Genomic DNA, 25206 nt, shown 5'->3' on the forward strand with positions numbered 1-25206 from the left:
TTTTATTTTTCTCGCTGCCGTGCCTGCTCAGGGGACAAACGCTGCTTTGCTGACCCAGGAGCGGCGGGCCGAGCCCTGCTGCCCGTTCATCGCGGCGGGGCTGTGCACACCGCGCAGAGCGCGGGGCGGCCGCGCGCGCTGCCCGCCCCCGCCGCGGGCCGCGGCTCCGTGAGGCGGGACGGGCGGCGCCGCGCCTCACGGGCACCCGGCACTCGGCTCCCGGCTAGAGGGACGCGGCTCCCTCCGAGCCGGGCAGCGCCGGGGCGATGCTTCCCCTGTGGAAGGCCGTTCTCTCGGAGACTCTCCTGGGTAGGTGGCGGCGGTGCCGCCCGACGGGGCTGCGGGCGAGGGGCCGCGGTTAAGGGGGCCGGGGGGGGCTCAGCCGGGACCGGCCGGGTTTCGCGGGGCTCGCTGTACGTGCGGGCGTGCCGCCCGTGAGCAGCTCCCCTCTGGAATGAGTAAAGAGTGCTCACATCTGCGTGTTCTTCGGGTTCTTTTTTCCCGTCTAGTGCTGGAATGCTTTTTGTCTCCTGAATCAGCCTAGAATTTACTGCTGCTCCCGGCCAGGTGTTGGTGCAGGTGTTGCAAGAGCCGGTGCTGCGCTGCCCTGCTCAAGGCAGGGCGCCGAGAGCGGTCCCCAGACCCAGCACCCACTGTGTCGTCTGCTCGGTGCATCTCCTGCAAAGCATGGAAACTCACAGCGCAGGGCTGCTGTGCCTACAGCACCAGGATAAGGTGTCTCTTGGGGAGAACAGCACGCCGATTTACTAGAATAATTCCTTTAGCCACCAGTCTGCATTTGAGGAGCCCTGAGACTGTGGGTGGACTGCTTATTTAGCCAGCCCTCTGAACACTAATCCTTTCTGAAGCTGAGCACTTCACTGAGGTTCAAAGTAGGAACTGCTGTCTGAGTGGAGGAAGAGCTGTTTTTATTCTCATCATTCTATTTCCGCGGAAAATGTGTTAGTTTAACTTGAAATAACAAAAAACATTTCTTCACAGAAGGTAGCTGTTGTTGTTTGAACTGCTTTCAAATACATTTGATAGTCTCTATGCGAAAGTATAAAATGGTACTTTTAAAGTAATCTCCAGGAAATCTTGTTGTTGAAAATACATGATGGGGTTTTCTTTTTTTTGGTTTGTTCTTGTTTTAGGCTATATTTCTTGGTCTCTTTACCATGCACTGCCACCAATGATCTACTACTTCCCCCTTCAGACACTGGCACTCACAGGCCTAGAAGTTTTTGCTGTTGCCTTCTTTTCCCCAATACTCTTGACAATTGGCCCTTTTTGGAGGTTGGCTAACAATGAGTATGTCCTAGCCTTTCTGAGATTGACTGTGGTTGGTAAGTATGCACTGTAGTGAGTTGTAGATTCAGTTTTAGTATCAATGTGTAAGAACAAACATTCCAAATTGCCTTAAAATTGAGATGATTACTAAAAAAGAGACAGGAATAAGAAGTTCTCGCTCTCCCCATACTCATGTTTTGCTGGTGCCTTCTTTTTCTCTGAAGCTTTTAGCTATAGTCAGAGAAATATTGTTTGCAGCCATTGTATTGCATAAATACAGAAAAATCTCATTTCACTTTTATTTCTAGGAACTTTTAACTTAGTAAGAGTGATGCTCAGTAGGAAAGGTGTTTTCAGTATCACTCAAATATCAGCAGAGCAGGTATCTTTTGTATTGTGACAATGGATAGGGATGAGACATTACAGAACAGCTTGAGGCTATCATAAAAGTAGTCTTCTATGAGTGAAACATTAATTTTTTGTTTCTGAAGCAGTTTTATCTTCTAAGAATGTATTTTCAAAATTAAATCTATCTATCTACATACCTGTAAAGGGGTTATAGGCTCATCCTAAATATGAAATAACCCTTATATTATATGGTCAGTTGCACAGGATTAAAATTTGATCTTGAACTCAGGAAATAGACACCCCCTTTCCCATTCCATCAAGGCTCCTCTTTAAATCAAGACTTGCTGGGATTCCCACTTTGGTCTTCAGCTAACTGGTGCAAATCTTAGCTCATGCTGATTTTTTGAAAGTTTTTTGGGGGAAGGTTTGGCAGAGTCTCCATCCTGTGTAGAGGTGAAAATGCTTCTGTTGAGTGATGTCTTTCAGAAATAGCAGATCCTAGCTCCTCATTTGTCAATATGATAGACAGATAATCACTTTCCTTATAGTTTTCTTCTTCAACTGTTAGAAAACAGAGTAAGATCTTCTTATTTGCTTTCCCTTTGTAGTTTTTAAAAAAGAATTATTGTTCTTTATCTCTAGAAAAATACTAGAACTGAGCAGTTTGTTGGTGTAATTGGTTTTCATGAAGAATAGTCTTACCATGTTGTTTTCTTTTCCCACTCTTCCCATTATATCCATCCTAATACTTTTCTCATTGTTTTGTAATAAGCTTCTTAGCAGAATCTTCAGCTTCTTGCAGCAGTGCCTAGTGTATTGCCTAGTGTATTGCTTTCTGCAAGATCTTCTAGTTTAGAAACTAGGAGTGAGTGTATGCATTTAAAATTGTACCATACCTTCCTTCAGATGTGACAGACACAAAATTTGCTGTGTTTATTTAAGATTAGTCCTTCAGATCATCTTGCTGTGTTTACTAGTTCACTTTACCAAAAGAGAGGGAAATCACTTAAAAGTGTGTAATTTTTGTTCTGCTAAATAAAGAGCAGTGACAGACCTATGATGATCTTTTGTGCTAGTTCTGTCCCATCATATTGTGCTGCTGATTCTCCAGTTTCTCAGTTCTTCCTGCGTTTTTCCTCCTTCATACTGAGATAATTTTATTCATTATATTCTTGATCTTTTTTCCTTCTCAAAAAGGCCATGGCCTTCCTCTGGGACTTGTTGAACTGTCAGGCAGAACAATCTACCTCATGCGTGCTCCACCCCATTCTACTTGGTCTTCATTTTCACAATCAAAAAATAAGGAAATTCTTCATGCTTAGCTAATATTTATAGAATATTTGCAGGGATGATTTTTTTCCTCTTCTGTTTCTTTCTGCCTTTTCAGGAAACTTTATTTTCCCTGCAACTTCTAATTTCTGTATCCTTTCATACTACTTTATTTTATTTGTGTTTTATTTGAAAACAAACAAACAAACACAAAGTACCCTGTGGTAGTGTCTATTTTCATCTGTGTCTTCAGACAACATACATTAAATTTGGGTATTTGGAGAGATATATTTAAGTCTTGGGTGTACTTGCCCAGCAACAAAAGGTGTGTCTGCTCGAACTTGGCAAATCCATGCTACCTTTAATCAGGGTAGGGCACATGAAGAAATATTTGAAGAGACATGTTTATGGATTGCCAGCAAAATTTAGTGACAGAGATCTGTGTGTACTGTACATGAGCCTTCACTGCACATTGGTCTTGTTTACTGTCTTGGCTCTAAGCTTTGCATCTTTTACTCTGAGCAGAATGAGCAGGTAAACAGTTGGAGGATTCCTAGCATGTGTTGCCAGAATCTGCACCTCCATTTCTGACATTACTTGCTTAACATCTCTTCAAGTTTGACTCATACTCATATAGCAAATGGCTGGTATCATAACAGTGTTGCTACTTCTCCTGCTGTTTGCCATTGGTCCTGGGCCAGAATTTGCCACAGGGACTGAAGGTATGAGAGTATATGCAGTCCATAGTTACTTGAATTGGAAACCTATTAGAGAGTTTAAAACTGCTGGTAATGTGGGGTCACCATGCCCTGGGAAATGGCAAAGATGTGTGCACATGCTCTCTTTCAGTGGCTGGGAAAGTGGTAGTTTTCAGTAATAAAATGGCACAGGCTGATTGTGACCACTTCTGAGACCAGATACTGAGACAGAGAAAGCCTTGTTTACCCCTACTGAGGCAGTTGATTACTAATCCCTGTGCTATGTGTGGTGACTGCTCCCATCTAATAAAGAATGTGGCTTTTGCCGTAGTGTATTTACTTTTATAAGTGTGCTGCGGCAAAAGCCATATCCTTTTTGGATAGGAGCAGTCACCATACATAAAACTTTATGGCTTTTGAGTTATCTAAGTGCACGGTTGAGGAATATCTGTATGCTTAGATATCTTATCCATATGTTCTCCCTATGGAATCAATCACCATTAAGTACTTAAAGGCAATCACCTTGACTGTTGGATAATTGTTTCATATAATTTTTTTCCTTAAAAGTTATAACTGTTGTGAAGTCATGTATACCCAATTTCTATTCATACCTATATTTCTTTGGTTTGTTTAAAAATGTGTAGTGTCATGTTTTGGATAAGTGGTATAGCCATTCAAATTACAGACAACGTTGAACTAATGCACAGGAAATCCTTATTACCTGGTCTCTCTTGATCATTAAAGTAACCTCTCTGTGTGTCTATTTGTTTGTAGGAAGTTTAGCATCATACCATGCACCAAATGCTTTAATTAGATTACTTATCTTGGCTGCTGGTGTTTCTTCTTCATTGCTGGTTCAAACAGTAACATGGTGGTCTGGAAACAGTTTACAAAGGTATTTTCTTTTACTGATGGACTTCAACTGATGTTTCTTTACATTAAAAGCTGTTTTGTTTCTTTTTATCCCCCAAATGCCTCACTATTTCAAAAACTGATTCTTACAGGTTCATCAGGATATGGGGCTTCATGCTCGGCAAGATAATGCTCCTTGTTCTTCGTATCTGGTACACATCACTTAATCCAGTCTGGAGCTCACAAGTTGCCAATACTATCATACTGACAATTGGTTTTGTAGCAGCCTTGGAGCAAATTCTTTCAGGTAAGCATATTACAGCAAAGATGGTTGTTAGGAAAATAGCGTAAATATACCTAGCTATGTGTCACTGTGGTTTGATTCTTTGATTTTTTTTTCCTCAACATAGTCTGGTTTAAGACCTACTGCAAGAGCATTGCAGGCTATAGAAGTCATGGGGTACTTTCATCTGCCCGTAATTTGGCAGAACTGGTGTCACAATTCGTACAAGCTGTAGAAAGTTGTTGCTAGAACTGCCTTTTTCCTTATTGCAGTGCCAACAATACGACAGTAACACAAACAAAAGCATAAGATAGACCAATAAAACCAGAATGGATTATTGTCTTTCCAGCATGAAACATTTGTGGTGATTTTGTTGTTATGTTAATTCAATTTGCACTTTGAGTTTCTCTGCCAGTGCATATCTTTTAACAGAGAGGGGGAGACAGGACAAAGTTGGGGAACAGCTGATATGTGAAAAGAAACAGAAAGAACTGGAGGACTGGACAAGTTGTCCTGTTTAAAATTTGCCCAAGTTCTTGGAGTGTTTGTACAGAGTACATAGCAGTGGGGCCAGCATAAGCTGTGGACGTGGTATTGCCAAGGAAGACAGCAAGGCTGGGTTGGTTAATTAAGGCAGCTCATGTTAAATCCTTAGAATCTCCTTCCTTCCTAGTATAACCTTAATGAATTAATTGAAAGATAAAACCTTATCTGTGTGTAAGTGGGTATAAATTAGCATCATGCATATTGTCTGTAAGCTTGCATTACGTGATCTAAATTAAGCTTGAGCTTTCATCAGAATTTAGAAAGGGAATCTGCTGCAGGAGATTAGGAAGGAAATCTGTCTTGTTTATGGGACAAAATGATAGGTCTATGCAATTAAAGGTGCTGCTTTCTCTTTAGATGAGAGAGGTTATAAAGCACATGGATAAAAGGAGAAGGAAAGGAGTTTATTTCTGGCTTATTTGGAAGTGTCAGGTTTTGTTCTTATCAGAGTTTAGAGTTTCAGAGAACAGAAGCCTCTGAACAAATTCCAATAACTTTTCTGCTGATTTTCAAAGCCAATTTAAATATTTAAATTCCAGTATTATGAAAAATAATCAGATGGGCAGGTTGGCATTTCACACTTATGGTGAGTACATTTTCTTGACAGAGCTAGGATTGTTAGTAAAGATTTTTAATTTTTTTGGTGTTATCAATTTCTGATAATACAACCCTAATCAGATAATTTGGCTTTTAAGCATGTAATTTATTCTAGTAAATTTGTGATTTTGGCTATTTCTTTTTCTCAGTAACTCTTGCTAATAGGATTTGACAGTTTGCTTAGCTATTCTATTTCTAGGCGAAAATCATCTTATTTTGATTCTAGGTGGAAACAAGAGGAAACAAGAAACAAACAAAACTGGTAATGTGGTTAGAGAGACTGCTTCCCATCCTCATTGGTTTTTATCAGGGATTGCTTTTGGCAGCCTCATGTTCCTCACTCTGTGGATATTTGGGGAGGTTTCTTTAATTTCTAGATGGGCAGTAAGTGGACATCCACATACAGGTCCAGATCCTAATCCATATGGGTAAGTGCATTATTATTATTATTATTATTATTATTATTATTATTATTATTATTATTATTATTATTATTACAAAATTGTAATCAAAATCCAGTGCTGTAAAACTCAACCCAATGATGGTATAAGAATTTAGACAGAAAAAAATGGATACAGGGTAGTTCACACAGAGGATTAATTCGTCCTTTGAGATATCGCTGAGCATTTTGTCCAGACCTTAAAATTTTCTGATACAAAATTACTTTTATTTCAGCACTAAAATCTTGGTTTGCCACATTTCAAAACAATTTTTCAATTAGGACTGAGGTTCAAGGACTTATGAATGCAGTGCATCTATAACATGCAGTAAATCAGTCTAGCAGTTGGTTTCAGAGAGGAGATGATCAGAGATACATGCACAAAGTATAAATAAACTGTGTGCAATATTAAAAGATATACTTCAGTAGATGTTTTGATTAGTAGGAATGTAGTCTTAATGCTGTGTGTGGTTCATTCCGGTTCCAAATCTAGAAATACACCAGATTAGTTATTCTGAGTCAACTACATGTGATGGCAGGTGACACAGTTTATAATTTGGAATTGGTATACAAAAGATCTCACCAAGACTGACAGCAGTGTTAGATACTGTAGGATTCCTTATTTGACATGAAGAAAATACTTTCGTTTGGGGTGGATTCTTCCTTCTCCTTTTCCCTGAATTGTTTTTGCCTTTTGTACCAAGATTTCAGGGGACTGCTTTTGCTGCTGAACACAGCTCACTTATACATTACAGTAAATGCCATTATTTTTACATCCAATAAAGGGAAGAAAACGTTGCCGGGTATGAGCAAAATTTAGTTTTGTTTAAAGTACAAGAGTTATACAGGACCCTGGTCTGTATATCTAGAAGTTTCTTTTTCAATGCCAAGTGTTTTTAAAATCATATTAGTGCATGTTTTCTTTTTCCTTATTGTTGTATCAGAGGTACAGTTCTGTTGGGCCTTGCTCATGGATTGATGCTTTCATTTTGGAGCTGGTCTTCTGTCATCAGTTTTGCCTTGTTTCTCATAGGTAAGTGCAAATCCTGAGCAGAGTTTTCGTCAAAAAAACCCTTACCCTTAGGGATAAGGTAATCTGTTACCTTATTCTCTACCTGACACCACATCTCAGAAAAGTGTGGCTGATCAAAGCCTCCTTTTCTCTTGCCACTGACTGTAGTACACATTTGTCTAACCAGTTGACTGAAGGTTACAGACCAAATCTCCAGGCCATTGCAGAGCAGTGTTACTGTCTTCAGAAGTCATGTTAAGGTTCTGTTCCCTTGAGCTGCATCTCAGTGTGATCATCTGCATTGTATAACAGTTGGACTTGATGATCATAGAGGTGTTTCCCAGCCTTAGTGATTCTACATTAAGGCCACATCTAGGGTTATGGGGTTGAGATGACAGAAGCCTCTCAATTCCACAGGAGGCAAAATAACTTGTAATTTAGCAAGCAGTCTACTGAAGATAAGCTTGCCTCCTGTCTCTTCATTCGCCAGGCTCTGTAGGCAGTAAAATAGTATGAATAGGCAGGTTTTAGTGTTAAGAAATGTGTGTGCAGATTGTAATGTAAGCATGAGCATTTGATTTTTGATGTACACACATTGCTTATTTAAAACAAGCACAGAAAGGTTCTTTAGTTGATTCCAGCATTGTATTCTGAAATTCTTAGAACTTTGATGTATAAGAGTTAAATATTAGAAGTGTTTCTATACATTTGCTTTCATGATGTGACAGTAAATATTCATACCTACAATAATGTTTTAAAATGAGTTTGCCCCATTATAGAGAGGTTCTGTGGTTGCTAATGTTCTGTTTAGGGTCAAATCACCATATCAAAGATAGCATGGTAAGTCAAGGATCTTGCAGTTAGTAAAAGATTAATAATTACTTTCTTGCTCATCCTATGGTTATCTACAGGGAAAGATCAGGAAAATATAGGTTTTCTCTTCATATTAATCTATTTGATTCTTTATGTCTTATGGTAAAAAAGATTCATAATTGACAGACCTGTTACTCTCTTAAGAATTGCATCATTCATCTGTTGTGCTGAAAAACTCTAAAAAAAACTGTTCTGTTTTGCCTGTTGATGATGTTTCTCTGCCCTCTTTTTTTCCTGTACTGTTTTCAGCTGAATAGGTAATGTTTAAAAGAATGAGATATTAGGAAAAATAAAAGACTATCTTTGGCTACTGTGAATAACTGCCCTTCTAGTGATGCAGTTTTCATGGCTGGAAAGCAGAATTATATTTCCCAGACTCTATTTTTTTTTGCAAGCCAGAATATGACAATGAATGTGATAGATGATATACCTGACTGAGACTTACTCTATTCCTTTCTACCCCTTCACAGGTTTGGCATCTTCAGCTGGTCTCCTTTATTTACATACCTGGAGTGCTGCTGTTGCAGGCAACATTCTTGGTCTCTTTACTATGTGTGTGTGGCCTCAACTAGCTGGACACTTTGTCAGCTGTCTGCATCCTGGGAAAGCCATGAGTACAGCCATGTTTGCCTATGTTCTTGAATTATTCTTCTGTGTATGGTGTACAGCTTATAAATTTGTACCTGGAGGAGTTTACCTTAGAGAAAGCTCCCATCTTCTTCTAGGTACATTTGTGGTAATGAACAAATACAAATATGCTTGCTTTAGCCTGAGGCAGACATGTGAAATGTATCTAGTATATAAAGAGTCTTTTCAAATGCTCAGTTACTGTTTACTTGCTTACTGTGGTAAGAATTTCAGTGCAAAAATCAATGAGACATGCAATCTACTTGTTTTTTACTGGTAGAAATAGTCTAAGATGTGGACAGAAAATTGAATTCAGTAAAGGGAAAATGATAAAGTGGAAAAATGTCTGATAACTAAAGCATGCAGTAGAGGAAGAGATCTGTTAATCAATTACCCTAAAAATATGGCTGCAGTCCAGGGTGTGAATGCACAAATATGCTGGCTACCTAAGGTAGCAGTGCCTCAGGTAACAGGGTGCTGCTGGGACTGTAATGTAATTCAGTGCATTATTTAGCATTATTTGCTCTGCAGAGCAAAGTGCAGCATCCTGCTGATCTAGCTAGTTTACATTGGAGACCTGAGCTTCTTTCCCATGTGGCTCTACCTTCTGTTTTGTGGACACACCAGCATATTTGGGGGAATTCAGGTGAGCCTGTAGCATCGTGTGAACCGGACAGGCAGAAAATAAATTGTCAGGTTTTTTCAAATAAGGAAGAACTGAGTTGAGCAAATATAAAGGCTTTAGCAAAATGATCACTTGATGAGGGTGGAGAGGTGGAAAGGAAACCAACCCTTCCTGGTTTTGTCTCCAGAACTATTTTCCTAATAGGTTCTAACATGTTTCAATGACATATTTCACTAACTATATTTAAACAATGCCAAACATTGTCTTGGGCTAATTTTGTGGGATGTTTTTTTAAATGTGAGGTATTAGCCTATATTTTATTTGGAAATGAATAATCAGCACTGTGCTTAACTTGTTGCTCCAAAGGTTTCAGATTTCATAGATGTCTTTGCAACCACTTTGTGTCACTCTAGTTTCTTCCTCTCCATGTGTGTTTCTTATATTACAGCATTCACATGAGGGATTTGAGTTCATTATGTTTTGAGGAGAATTTAATTCCATTGTTGCATTATTTCCTTTGTTCTGAAAGCATTCTGAGGAGTCTTTAGAAACAGTTATCTTAGCTAATTAAATTTAATTTTTTGACGTTTTATAAAGGATGCATGTGATAGAGGAATGTCAAATGCTTTCTTGAGTTAAGCTTTCACAAAAGAAATACTTTTATTCAAAATTCCTCTCTGTTACTTCCTTTAAAAAGCACACTTGAGATTCATTTACCTGGCGTGATCACTAGGTAGTAACAGATGGCTCTAATTTTCTCTTTGGTAAAGAAAACTATAAATGGAACACATCTCAGCTGATAGCACTACATGAGTTTAAATTCCATCTGAGAATCCATGTCTTTTTGATTCCATCCCATAGCTTATCAAAGATTATACCATGAGACTGTGTATTTGTTGCTGTTCTTTTACCTTTACAGCTTGGCTTTCTGGCAAACTGCTTGTTTTCTTATGGTTTCTTCCAGGTGCAAGTGCTATTTCTTGCTTTCTTCTCCTGTCCAATATCCTGCCTTTCTCTTGCTGCAGTTTGGGTAGGGAACTGCACCAGGAAAAGTGACAATGAAAGTAAGATCATTATATTCAAAACTTTTTGTGCTGCTTCACTCTGATGTGATATAATGCTGAGGGTTCAGATTCCTGATCTTCATCAACTTTAATGGCTGTGAATCTGTCACTCTTTGAGAATGGTTTTGTGTGTTCCCCCTCGTTGTGTTAGACCCTATGTCCTGGTTTGCAAACTTTCATTACAACTAATGTAACAAGTAAGGGAAATAAAAAAGTACTGAGTAATATTTAGCTATTACTCTGAAGTAAAATATAGCTTCTATAATTAATTAACTATGCCACAAAGATATTAAGGGCATATATCTTCTCCAGCAGAGCTGTTATCCAGTTCATTATCCTCCCATGCTTCCTTTGAAAGTAATTGGATTCTTTATCTCATTAGGGATTGGAAAAGACCTTGTACTATTAGTCTGAGCTACTTGTTGAAAAGATACCATCCCCACACATTGCAACAGTTAGTGCACTGAAGTTGCTTACAGCATTTAAAATGTATCTGTAGATGTATTTAGTTCTCTGTTCTTAAAAAGCAGAGCTATTTCTGTTGGCTCTGGAGTTCCAGAATACAAGTTGCTGCCATGTAAAATTGACCTCCTAACCTGCTGCAATCTGCTTACACTGTTTTATAACAGTGTTGAGCAATTGCTTTTGTAGTTCCTATATGAAAAATGTGTTACTTGTACCTTGATGACAGAGCAGCTCATTGTTAAAGATAATAGATATGTGCAATCATTAATGTACTTTTTCATCAAGCTGTTATTTTAAGGTTCCATAATATGGAAGTGTAACTCAATTGTTCTGGTCCAGGTTAATTTCAGTAAACTTTGAAAACAGTGGGCCCAGCTGAGAGTTGTAGCCATCAATAGGGCCTGGAAGGATTTTAGCATAATTTATCTGCCATGTGTTAGCCTTTTTGACATAATACCCTGGAACTGTACTGCAAGTCTTTACTTGAGAGCGCTGACAATAAATGTCATAGTTCCTGCATTGCCTCATTAGGTATGGCATTTAGCTGCATTTTGCTTTGAAACATCTCTGTTGTTGGAACCATAAGGTTGTGTTGTAACACAACAGCTGGGAGTTTATAAAAGATGTGTTTATGAACAATATTTAATATGTTTAAGGTCTATGAAAAAACGAATTACTTATATTTTTACAGGTTTTATAATGTTATGTATTGGGGTAGACATTCTAACAGGACCCAAGAAAGACTTCAGCTCTGTCTTTGAAGTGAAAAGCAATCAAAAACCATTATTCAAAAGGAGTAAAAACTATATTAAACTATGTAAGTATAATTTTAGTTCCTTTTCTCCATGACTCTAGGAATACTGTCGGAGGAAAGAAAAATAGCACTGTGGAGTATTTGCTCAGATGTTTTAGAAATGCTTTTTTGGTACTAGTTTTAGAAACAGTCTGGTAGTTGGTGTTTCCCTAGTTCCAGGTTAATGATGACATATACTTCTGGAGGAGCTGACTCACTGTGATTGTGACTGACAGAGGCTATTCCTGGAATGTGTTAAACAGAGACAAGAAAGTGGGCAAAAAACAAAAAGTGAAAATGGTTTCAGCATCATGGGGGGTTTCATTTCAGTGGTTGAGGAGAAGGCCTCTCTGGATCTTGGGGTTTACACTGTGTGTACAAAAGCCATGAATGATTTCCCAGCCATCCAGTGCAGCAATTCTGAAGTGGTGCAGTGTGACAGCACTGCCAGGGCTGTGTGAGCTGGCTGGCAGTGTGGTGGCACTCGCTGGCTCAGAGCTGCTGTACAGTACAGGGATCCCAGATTTTCAGATTATATGTATGGGGTCTGCTTTTTTCCTTAGGTTTTGAAGGGAAATGAAAATCAAATGTTTGAGATTTTATCACTTTTTGGCTCTTAAACCATACAAATGTTTTCAACTATTTCTCTACAATCATTTGAGTCAGTGATTTGTGTTCATTGTCAGCTGCTGTTTCTAAAGAAAAACATCTGTCAATAGCATGAAGTTTGGTAGAAGAAAAAAATGCTAGGCATGAGGGCATGGTAATCCTACAGAGACCAGGATGCTGGAGATTCCAATTCCTGCATCTTTTCTTCTTTGACTTTGGATCAAATCACTTGCCATTTGTGTCTATTTTGCTGCATTTGGGAAAAGGGGACAATAGTGCTTCACAGTTTTTCAGAGCTGTTTCTGGAATCTTTATCTGTATACTCAGGGGCCAAAAGAATGTGGCCTGTGAGAGTTTGTGTGTCAGAGAAAATGAGCACCATTTCTAGTGTTTTGAATATTACTGCTAAGAAACATTTCACAAAATTAATATTTCAAAATATTACCTGTCACAAAGCACGTCCCTTGCTTAGCTAATCTTGTAATGTTGCAACAGTACCTCTTGTATTTCCTCATCATGCTCAGACTTGTACTGTTTCTCAGCTTCCACCCTAAGCACCTTTGTGTCTTGCAGAGTATGAAATTGCTTGACATGTGGTAATATAAGTAGCACATCCTTCTTTCTGACATCTTCCATCATAAAATGTATTTAAATTTTACACAAAACCCTTCCAGAAAACGTGCATTAAAATAATTTCATATTTTTTTAAATATATGAAAGAATAAACTGAAGTTACTGAAATAATTGTAGATAGCATATGCCACTTTGTAAATGAAATAACTACAGAGGGCTTTGATCATCAAATTATATTGTGCTGAATGATGAGAGCTCTTAAGTGCACACTGTGGTTATTTGTAATGCTATAGAAGCAATTAGAAAGTTCTGAATATGTTTCTATGAAGCTGCACTGTCTTTCCAAGATATATTAAATAAATGACCACCCTGTAAGTCTGACAAGAGTCACATCTTTCTGACATCTAAAGGCTTGCAAAGTAAACCAAATTTTGTTCCACACATTCTATTAATACAAGACAAAAATTTTGTACTGCAAATGCATATTTGCACACAGAGAGGAAAACACTGAAGAGTTTACATGGGGCTCTTACTCATGCCCTACAGTGAATTCTTCAGTATGTGTAATTTTTACATAACTACTCCAGGGAGTTTTCATATATTTTATCTGCTCAGCATGTTGTGTTTTGCAGAGTGTGTTTGCACACATATACATATTTTGCATGCATAGATACTGCCTTGATCTGGTGTTGTCACTTAAATGGACACATTTCTCATTCTGTGAATATCACACCTTAGAATAAGTGTCCTGTTTAACAACAATAATAGCATTATTTTTCTTGAATTAAAACAATTTTTTCTGTGTTTTTCTATTTCAAGTATTGTGGCTGTTTGTTGGTGTTGGTTTGCTTGGATTGGGTTTACGTTATAGAACTTACCAGAAGAAGTTGGGCCAAGGGGTGAGTAGGGTGTTTGTAAGAATGGTAACTTTCAAGTATGCAGTAAAATGTGTGTGTGATAGCTTAGGTGTGTTAATTGTTGCTGAAGAAATCTTTATAACCAAGTATTCAGAAAAACTAATGAATAAATGAAGATGCAAAAATGTAATTTACAAATTCATGTCAAATTGAAATGTCCGGGTCTTTGGAGATTTATAGTGATACTATGAAGGAAAAAATATTTTGAAAATTTGAGACATTCTTGCCTCATATGTTAAATTTGAACATTACTTAAAAAAATTAGTTTATTTGAACTGTATTCAAACTGGACAATGCTGTTAGTAGCCTGATCCCATGTAGGGGGAGTTTGAACTGGTAACTTCCTGAGATTTCTTCCAGGTGAGGGAATTCTATGGTTCTATATTATATCATAACCCTGAATTGAAGCTCTCTGAAAAGTTCGTTGAAATAGATTATATTTAGACTAGATAGGGAAATTGAATAAAAATTTGAAGATTCCACTTTTCTATCTTGCAAGAAAAGAGGTACTGCAAAGGTAATAAATAACAAGGTGGTTAACACTCGTGGAGTTCAGTGTTAGATTCACAAATGCACACAGATTTATATGGTTGGGCTTCTTTTTTCAATTAATTCAAGTTTGTAGTACCTTATTGTGTTGTTAGTTCCTCTTAGTAAGATGAAAAAATTGTCTCTTTCCTCTTCATTTGTTTACTCTTACTTGTACAAATTCATTTTAAGTATGATGGCTTTTATTCCCTTGTTAATAGCAGATCTAGTCTTTTGTAATTCTAACAGCTTTATTACAGAGATATATTGGTTAAAACATCTCTTCTTGTATGTCTTTTATGGCACTATGTGTCTGGTGTTGTTTACTGCAAAGCTATAATATGTAAAATTCAAATTTTATTTTAATTTTTTTCCATTTATTTTTTGAGGTTCCCAAAAGAGATTTCTCTGCTTTGATCTGGCCTTTTAGATTTGGATATGACAATGAAGGATGGTCTAATTTGGAAGGATCAGCTAATTTGCTTAATCAGACAGGTAACTCTTTTTTCCCTACTTCATTTATATTTGGGAGGATTCATTTGAAGAGACAGAAGTGAAAACACATGCTTGGTAACTGAGGCCATTTTTGCATTGACACAAGAACCTGTATTTAGTGGTTTTCTCTCCAGTTTGTGAACTGTTCCAATACAATCACTTCAGTCAAAAATCCATTTGCTGAGGTGATAATTTGTTTAAATTTGAAGAGATTTCTGGTCAGAGGAAACACTTTATTTCTTATTTGGAGTTTTCTTCTCATGCTGCAGATGAGTTACTTGTCTACTGAGATATTCTTTGCATAAATGAAATAATATCCTTTAGATAAAATACAATGGTATGTACAAAAGTAAATATACTTTTATATAAAGTACAATGTTTTGTAACTTCTCTGTGGGTTTTTTTAGATGTGAAACATTATATAATTCCTAAAGGGTGTGAAAATCAAATGCCCTAAACAATGAATACAGAGAAGAAACAGAGAAGTCTGTTTCCATCACTGAACCAGAGCAATGTATGCAAGAAAAGTAATGATTGTAGCTTGGTTATCATGATTTTACTATAAAGAAGAGTGTCTGAACTCTTGCTCATGGGCAGGATTTTGGTTGGAAAATTAGCTATAGGAAATGAAGAATTTGGACTCAAGATGAGTGCTGTTGCAGTGGGCATTGAAAGGAATTGGCCAGTAGTGTTTGTAGGTGTTACTTTTTCCTGTGATACCCATGAGATAGGGTAGACAGGGGACTGACAGTTTGAGATCTAAAGCAGTTCAGGGAATTAGGAAATTTCCAGGCTGCCATTCCAGCATTTGTTGTTCTCCAGTCCACCACAGGATTTTCCTGAGCAGCTCAGGCTTTACAGACCCAAGCAATGAAAAGGCACTGGCAGGTATTCGTACTCTAAGTAAGAATACTTAGTATTCTTCTACATAAGTGATTCCATAGTTCATGTCTGAGTGATTATTTATCTTTGCATATTTATTTATGAATTTTAATGAATAGATTCATTTCTGGTATCTATAGTTTAAATGAATGAATGTTAGAAAAAGTGATTATCTGGTTATGTCCATGGGCATTTCTTTAGGGTAGTGAAATATCACTTCTAAAAAAGACAACTGGTAAGTCAAAAAAGCAGCAAATTCCAAAATATAAATTAATAAATCATAATTTCTAATAGGTGGAAAAGGTATTCTGGAGTTTCATGGAGTTTATATAAAATACTACAGTAACGTTCTCAGTAAATGCATTCAGAGTTCAGCTAGAAATTCCTATAAGAAGAATTCCTGATTTTGAGAGCCACAGAAAAAAGAGTGGCTATCTGCTTTAGGATAGGGGCTGTCTTTAAAGGTGTGGTGGATGTGCATTCCTTGGGCTCACCTCTCTGTTGGAATAGTGAAGATGCAACATGTAATGGCTTTTGTCACTGGAATTTCTGTCCAGCCCTGGAGGGATCCAACATCAACCCTTCTTAATGGTTTCAGTTACTGTTTCTGTGATCAGCATGTATGCTGCTGATGTAGAAGGAAAAACCTGGGAATCCACTTAACAACTCTGAGCTCTGATTTTTCCTGCTGACAATGCTTTACACTGCTGCATATGATATTTCGAAAGCAAAAAAATCTTCTGTGGTGCTGGATGGTCATAATTCCTTATGGAAGGGCTGGGAATGAAATGGTGACTTGATTTGCCTTCCTGTGTAGGAGAACACTCTAAGAGGGACATAATAGCAGCAAGAAGGGAGCACTTGGAGCACTTGCTGCTGCTGCAGCAGCTGTACTGACCTGCTGCTCAAGATGAGTCTGGTTAGCCATCCTGTGGGCAGCTCGCAGACTTCCCACCTTCCTTCAGGCATGAGCAGCTGTTTCATAGATGCCAGTTCCTCCAGATGCTAGTTCTTCCTGTATCCTGCAGTTAAAATACAGGGGAACCCATCATGTTCCCCTAGCAAAACCACACCTCTGCATGTAAACAGGGAGGGATCACAGTGCTATGAGAAAGTGAGGTGGCTTCAGATGGTCAGCAATTCACTGGAGCTGCAAACCCCGCTGTTACCATGCCTTGGGGCTGATGCAGGGTTACTCTGGACTGAATAATTATTGCGGCTACAGCATCCAGCTGTGTCTTGCATGGCACCCTTTGAAGCACAGTAGGATTTGGGGGATGAAGGGAAGTGCAGATGTGTTATGTAGTGTTTGTTCATCAAATTGAAAGCAGTAGGCTTGCTACTATGTTGTTAACTTGTGTGTGAACAGTATCTCTAATGCTTTTGAAATGTCACTAGGTCTGTGTAGACCAGCTGCATTCTGCAGTCTCATGTATCTCTGGTTATGCACCAGGGATGAGCTATGGCAAGCAGACACTGAGTGCATCTTCATCAGACTTTGTGTGGCCTGCAGTAGCCAAAAGTTTGGGCATGACTTTTTTACCAACACTGGCTTGCCTTGACTGGCCCCTGAAGGCCTTGTGTCCATCCTTCTGTAATCAAAAGGGAAATAATGACATTATGCAGTTATTTATAAGTTCCATTAATAGGTAACAGTTATAAATGTGAAAATATTTTCTTTTTTCCCCTCCCATCTTAGAAGCAGATTTTATCACTATTATAGAGAGTGATGCCTCTAAACCATTCATTGGAAACCATGATCCAACAATGTGGCTAGGAGAAAGACTGGGATTTTATACAGATTTTGGTCCAAGCACAAGAGATCACACTTGGGGGTGAGTTATCTTTACATGCACAGAGACAGAAATAGATGTAAATCTATTGCCCAATACAAACTGCACTAATACAGAAGCAAGGAATAGTTGGAATAGTAATCACTATAATCACTTGTTGAAGCTTGTGCTTTAGGAACAGGCTTTGATTCATTAGCATTACCATGCAATGTGGATGGAGTTTTCTCATTGCTAAACATGATCAGATTTTGGTGCCCGCCCCTGTAAGCTGCATAGATTTTGGTGATGCAGAGAATGGCATCCTGCCCCTTAATCTAATGATTTGGAAGTTTAGCATTCCAAGTACTGTATTTGATGCTCTTTTCACATTATTTTGTTTTGGGCTATGAGAATTTTGTATTTCAGATTTAAAAACATGATAGCAGTTGGAAAATGTAGCGCATCAGGAGATACAAGAAATTTTGAATTCATTAAATCTAGCTTGGGCTGTATAATGGAAAATGGGAATAGAACAGTACATATCTGTTTGACCAGATATTTTGTGTTTAATTTTACCTTAATGCTTGATGATCTACCAGTTGCATATCTTTAAATATCTTTGTCCTCTGGAAAAATACTGGCATATGATGTGGCTTTTTTTTCAGGGGCATATACACATCTGTGGAGGCCCACACACTTCTCTATGGCAGATGGAACTTCCTGTGATGTTGCAATGGCTATTTAATTTTTGCCATATGTGAGGGGCATTTAGTAACTTCCTTCTTCCAGACCCTGTCTATTTGAGGCAGAATGGGGCTGAGATTTTATTAATGAAATACATTGAAAAACCTGATGTGAAATATCCAAACAGAAGCTGAAAAAAGAGAAATCTCCCATTTTAAAGATGTATTTCTAGCTACTTCTACTTTTAATAAAATACCTTTTAATTTCTGTTAGTATAAAATTCTTTTTTGTCTGAAATACTGATAATTAAAAGCTCAGTGAAAGAATTCATATTTATGGAATGATATTTCTTAGTGTAGGAATTAACTTGATAATATATTTTTAGACATGTAGTTAAGCAGTATTTTAGAGAGAAACTTTCTATATTCAGGAAAATCCACTAAGGATGATTTGTATTCTGGTCTTATAGTTTTTTTCAGTGACTGCTAGTCTTCTGCTCACATTTATCTACTTAGTCACACCTTTGATGCTTGTGAACCATGTGATGCTTGAAAAATGGAACTTTTTGTCTCTTCTCATGTAGGATTATGGCACTATCCAGGTATCCAATTGTAAAATCGACCCATCACCTCCTTCCATCTCCAGAGGGAGAGATTGCACCTGCCATCTCCTTGACTGTCAACTTCACAGGGAAGCTGGTTGATTTTGTTGTCGCTCACTTCGGAAATGAAGAGTGTGTATTTTTACTTATTTTTACATACAGTGTACAAAGTCATGTAATGTAATTTGTGAAATTCTAATTTTCTTTTGTACCCTTTAAAATCTACTGCTGTAATACTCGTTCTAGCAGGGTACATTTGAAGAAATATTATGATAGTTTAAAATTGGTTAAACTACTGGTTTAAAATTTTGAAGCATTTTTTAAAGTAAGGAAAATGTGTCATGCAAAACTCAGCTGAATTTAGAGATTTAAATATACAGTTTTGAAAAATCACAACAAATGATAGGGCTACAGGTGCATCTCAGTGCAGGATAGCATCCTTCTGACTTTTTGCATGTGGAATAGACATATTAAATTCCACAATGAGTGCAGATAGGTACAGTTAGAGATAGAGAGCATTAATGGAAAAATGTTATTTTTAAAAAAAATTAGTAACAATTCCAAAACCCCCAAGAAAGAACAATGTTGAAACAGCAACAAAATTATCTGTCAGTGTCCTTCTGAGAGTATGCAAGTGGAAATTCGAAGTCTGATCTCTGAATTCAGAAAAGCAATATTATAGCAATAAACCAAGTAAGTGATGGAAAAGAATAAGGTATATATTTCAGTTCTTGAAGACAATGTTTCGATTACTTGTGTGTAATGAATATTAATAAGAGACAGTTTTGTGAATGCTCCACGTAGCTGTAATTTCTATTATATTTGATGGGATATCTTGTATGTTTGTGGCTATGTAGTAAGATTTGGAATTTAAAAAAAATTGTTACAATTTATGAAGAGGCAAATTTATGGATAGGGTGCAGAATATTACAACACAAAGAAACTGCTCAGAAAGCCATAGGAATTCTCTGTATCCCGTTTCCTTCCCCTGAGTAGAAACTACACCAAACCTGCAAATTGTTTATAGATTTCCCATTTATTAAACAAATACAGTTGTCAGAAATCACTCCCCATTTTAACTCTAGAAAGGAATTTAATTCTGTGCCTCACACAGATGATTAGACTTGCCTGTCTGAGAAACTGTTTGTCAAAGTAGAAGAAAATAACACTGTATTATGCCCTTGCAAAGAAATGAGATAAAGACGAAGGAGAAAATATGAAGAGACACATGGGAAATGAGTGCAAATTAGATTGTGTTTTAGAAGGGAATTAATTTGTAACTAAATACTGCACATAACTGCTAATTTTTAATATTTTTCTCCTGCTGCTTAGGTTGACATAGACTATAGAATACTGAATAACTAGGGTTGTTTTTAAATATGATTTATAAAATGTGGGACTCAAACTATGCCTGTGCCTTTAAAAGATCCCATCTTCTGGAGAGGTGCATTCTGGAAAGAGCAGCTAGCTGAGCAGGCAACTTGACATACACCTAGATCAGTCTTCTCCTCAAGTGTTTGGAGTTTTTTCTGTCCCCTGTCTGTGTGCTCTTTCTCCCTAATACAGTTGCTTCAGTCAGAAGTACCACTATTTAGAAAATATAGCTGAACTTAAATTGTTGTCTTCTTTGGGGTTTACAGGTTCCGATTTAATTTTTCTCTGTCAATGTTATTTAGTCCAGACTTCCAAAATCTAGAACACAACATGATTTACACAACTGTTTAAAGTCAGTATCATGAAGAATCATAGAAAGAGAACTGCTCTTGAATTATTTTATGATAAATCCTGGGACAGGGAATGGGATCCAATGAAGTATTTTATCAGGCTCCACTTACGCTATCACTTTTGGTCATGTTGGAACTCTTGTGTAAATCTTGTTAAAGAGATTTGAAATACATGCCAAATGTAATTAAGCAATGCTAATGGGATGACGTAACTCTAGTTACATTTCATAAATGATGGGACCCAGACTTTACGACTTTATTTACTGTGATATATGCATAATAAATTTCTTTTAGCATGTAAGTTCTGTGTTATGCACCACATTGTGCTAGCTCAGTTAGTGCAAGCACAGACAAAGCCTTAGATAACCAAAACACTAACATTCACATTTCTTAGTCATGGTATCAGTATTAAAAACAAAACAGTAGTAGAAAATGTTGTTCCTGTAATGGATAGAAAAAGAACGTGAATTACGTCTACCATGACCATATGACTTTTATCAAATGGAGTGATAATTTTGAATCAATGAGCTTTCTGTGAACTTTCATACTCTCTAATACTGAGCAACAAAAATGGTACCAGATTGATTTGTGGTTTACTATGTCATAGCACAAAGTGAGCTAAAATGCATATGTCTTAAAGTCTTTTCCATTTCTTTCAGAGAGGACTTGGACAGAAAACTCCAAGCAATAGCTGTTTCAAACCTATTGAAGACTAGCTCTAAACAAGTTGTATTTCTAGGATACATCACTTCAGCTCCTGGATCCAGAGACTATACTGAATTAATAACAAATGGAAATGTGCAGGTAACATAAAAGTACTGCATCTTTAGAGAAAATCTATATTGGAAACACCCAGCTTAATACTTCAAATTGGTTACTTAAATATAGACAGAGAAGAAAACACATGCCCATTTTCAAATACAATCTTTATCTACTTCAAGATATCTTGCAGAGAAGGTGGAGTTACACAGTGAAAGAACAAGAGGCAATGGACAGCAGCTGCCCCAAGGGAAATGTCAGTTAAAAGAAATAAAAAGTTTCAGGGTTGTCAAGGATTAGAACAGGGGTCTGGTGAAGTTGTGAAACTTTCATCCTTGGACATATTCAAAAATTAGCTGCATAAGGCCCTGAGCAACCTGCCTGAAGTGGCTTTAGCCACGGTTAGGAATAGATGACCTCTAGACAGCCTCCAAATTCAGTTATTCTTTTGTTTTAAAAATTAGCTCTGTATTAAGAGCTACCAAAAAAGTTGTCTGATTTGCCCATGTCTAACAGTGAGCTTTTTTCTTTCTACCTTATTACAATGTTTCAGGCAAAATATTTTTCTGCCGTGAGTTTACACATTGGTCCTGTTACTGATTTAAAGCATACCCAGATAAACACTTACCTTATTTGACTTTTTTTCCTTTTCACTTCTAGGATATTGACAGTACAGATCGGGACAGATGGTGTAGCTATATTATGTATCGTGGACTAATAAGGTATGTTAAAGTGAATCATTTAGTTGTAGGTTGAAGTATCTTTATGGTTATTAGTTTTATGATCTTTTGTAAGTGATTGTGGAAGAGTCTTACATCCCTAAACAATTATTATGGGCAGTTGGATCTCTCATAACATTATGCGAAACATTGATCTCAGCTTCACAAGAACCGGTGTATCTCTGAATATAATTTGTAAGGGTGCTATTACAGGTTTCATCATTCTGTGTCAAAAGCCTTCAGATCTACTCTGTTTTGGTAACATAAAACTACATTTTTCCAAAGCTCTGGCTTTGCAACTTCATTCTAAAATGTGGAGCCTAAGACCTACTATGTATGTAACACAGAAGATAGAAATTTTGAACTATCATTTAGGTTTTGTTGAAGCAAAATGCTGATCTAATCCAGCAAATCTTTATGCTGGATTTAGTGGAAACTTGAACTGTGTAAGCCATATTGAGGCACAGGACCTATGCACTCCATATCTTTTAATACCAAATTGCTTTTAAATCATTCTCTTGGTGATGTTCAGACTGGAATGGAATTCAGCTTATTCTGAATAAACTATGCAAATTCTGTCATGTTCACAAGTCGTAAACTTGATAGCTGTCTTAACAGTATTGAGCAAAAAAGAAAAAAGGCAACTAAAAAAAAACTCAACTAAAACACTATTTGCAATTTGAATTTTTCTCATTATTCATTCAATTGATGCTTGAGTTTCTTTCTTGAATATTGAAATCTCTTCAATGAAAATTTGGTGAGCTTATACCTGCACTGATATTCTAAAGCTGTAATTTTTAAAAAATGTTTTTAGACACAGAACTTATTTTTACTGCCAAACACTTATGGTTTTTCAGTTTTTATGCTTGTGACATGGTGTTATGATCCTGTTTATGGAGAACTTTCAGTTTTTTGAAGGTAAGATTCACAGAAATGAAAATTGTATTGATAAGTTAAAGCATAACTCTTGGAAAAAAAGATAAATTCATTAAGAATGTGGTGAAATTGTCTTGAGTTATTTCTTCAAACTCACTCTTCTCATATTTGATAGGCTGGGTTATGCCCGCATATCTCATGCTGGTTTAAGTGATTCAGAAGTCCAGATGGCCAAATTTAGAATCCCAGATCACGTGGATAGCTATGTTGACAATGACAGAATTGTCACTGATCCCAGCCAAGTTCCCAAGGACATCCATTTCAACCCCAGGTGAGTAGGTCTCACAGGAAATGAAGGGGATGATGTACCTGGTGTCTTGTAAAAGAGAAGTGTAGGAGCAAAATGATTTCTAAAGTGAGAGGCACTGATCAGTACCTAATTGAGCAGAGGAGTAGGAGTCAAGAACTTCTGATTTGTAATTCCATTTTTTCGATTGATTTAGCATGTACCCTGGGAAAATCAGTCTGTTGTGTCACAGCATAAATTGCAAGTAATGTTCATTTCACCCAGGCAGTTTCTGAGATTGTTTGATAGGGATATTTGCCAAGTGGCGTGGTGACTCATTTGATAGATGATTGAAGATCTCCCATGTTTCTCAGCACTTCAGAGATTGGGGTCTTAATATACTGTTACTTAGAATATCGAATACAATATATACATTAAATACTTTTTTGCATAATCATTTTGAAACATACCATATAATTGTAGCAAAAATTAAAGAGAATGCCTGAGGCAGTATGTTGCACGTGTCAAGAAGGGGGAAAAAAGGACTAGGTTTAGTGTAAAAGAGTTATTTCTAAATTGCTGTTATTTTCCCACTGGTATTGCATAAAGAAGAGATATATGGAGAAAGATTTTTATTGTAGTATTAATATCAGTGAAAGAATCATGAAGTTTGTGATAGATGTTGCCACAGAGAGATAATTCCCAGTAATGCCATGTTTACTACTCCTAACATGCATAATGCAGAATATATAACTTTCTCATATACATTTAACAGTTGAGCTTACTCACTTTTTATGTACCACTCAGCCACTGGCTTCCTGTCTAAGCAGGAGTTTGCCCAGACTTTTCCACATGATGGAACTTGCCTACAGTTAGCATTCACATTGAGATTTTTCTCAGTTGACTTCAGTACAGAATCTTGTCCTAATTTCTTTTGTCTGCCTATAATCATAAAATGTTTACCATATTGTAATAGATTTAACTTTTTCTGATTAACTCTACTTCTTTCGAAATATAATGGCACTGCTCTTAAATATTACTTAGCACTGATATTTTGAATAAGTACTCCATTTTACTTTTGTAAGTCTGTCTACCATAACAGTCAGTTGTCAAAACGTTCATATTTAAATTTGGCATGAAAAATTACAATTTTCAAAAGCAAGATGTACAATATTAATAACAGGGTTGACTGTTTTGATACTGTAGGTGCTTAAATTGTATCTCCACTTGAAATCAGGACTAAAGACTTCACTTAAAATTTAAGTAGAAAAATGTAACACTTAGCTTTTTCAGCTGGGGTTCCAATTATAGACTGCCTATAGCATCAGTAGAATCAATGTAATTAATTGTCTCCTCTACACTCAAAGACCTTTAGTAGGAGAGAGTAAATAGAACCTGATTTACATTTAATAGAGTTGGGACCTGTTTCTGAAATAAATTGCCTAGCACATTCAGAAGTAGGGTAGTAATTGTATGGTATAATTGCATGGGTTAAATAATGTTGTAATAGTATTGCTCTGTTGAATATTTTTCTTAGGTTTGGATCTTACAAAGATGGACACAATTATGTGCCTATTCATCGCTTTCATATGAGCACTCCTAAATATTTTAAACGGATGAATTAGAGCAAGAAAATAAAATATTATTGAGACCATCAAGAAAGGTTTGTTGCTTGAAAATGAATTTGCAGCCAAAAAAAAAACCACCACTGTTTAAGGATGAGCAACTCCCATTCTGCACAACACTGTGAGTGTCTATGTAATAGTTGGTGACTTTCTTCTTTAATGAGCTGCCATCACTGTTAGGGAGGGAAGATGCATGCATTTTGAAAAACTGGTATCTACCTTGGCCAGATACCTGCTTTGTATGCAACAAAGCAAGGGTGGGAACTTGCTTTGGCAACAACTTCTTCAGCTTTTGTGGAGGTATCATATACCATGAAGTTTCAGAATGCTATTGCTGTTATTACAATAAAAAGCTTGGCCTTAGGTTTTTCAAAA

The 25206-nt window shown here is 37.1% G+C and overlaps 1 protein-coding gene across 1 annotated transcript; it reads left to right on the plus strand.

Annotated features, from left to right (window-relative positions):
* CWH43 (cell wall biogenesis 43 C-terminal homolog) lies at positions 1-25206 on the plus strand. Its single transcript, XM_088163343.1, has 16 exons — positions 1-309; positions 1155-1346; positions 4380-4500; positions 4610-4764; positions 6110-6311; positions 7267-7355; positions 8678-8932; positions 11680-11805; positions 13783-13862; positions 14798-14903; positions 17485-17620; positions 18825-18974; positions 21226-21370; positions 21986-22047; positions 23096-23251; positions 24744-25206. The coding sequence occupies exons 1-16, from the start codon at positions 267-269 to the stop codon at positions 24829-24831; spliced, it is 2106 nt and encodes a 701-aa protein (XP_088019469.1). The 5' UTR covers positions 1-266; the 3' UTR covers positions 24832-25206.

This window comes from Sturnus vulgaris, chromosome 4 (assembly GCF_052056855.1).
Source record: "Sturnus vulgaris isolate bStuVul1 chromosome 4, bStuVul1.hap1, whole genome shotgun sequence".
Classification (NCBI taxonomy): Eukaryota; Metazoa; Chordata; class Aves; order Passeriformes; family Sturnidae; genus Sturnus; species Sturnus vulgaris.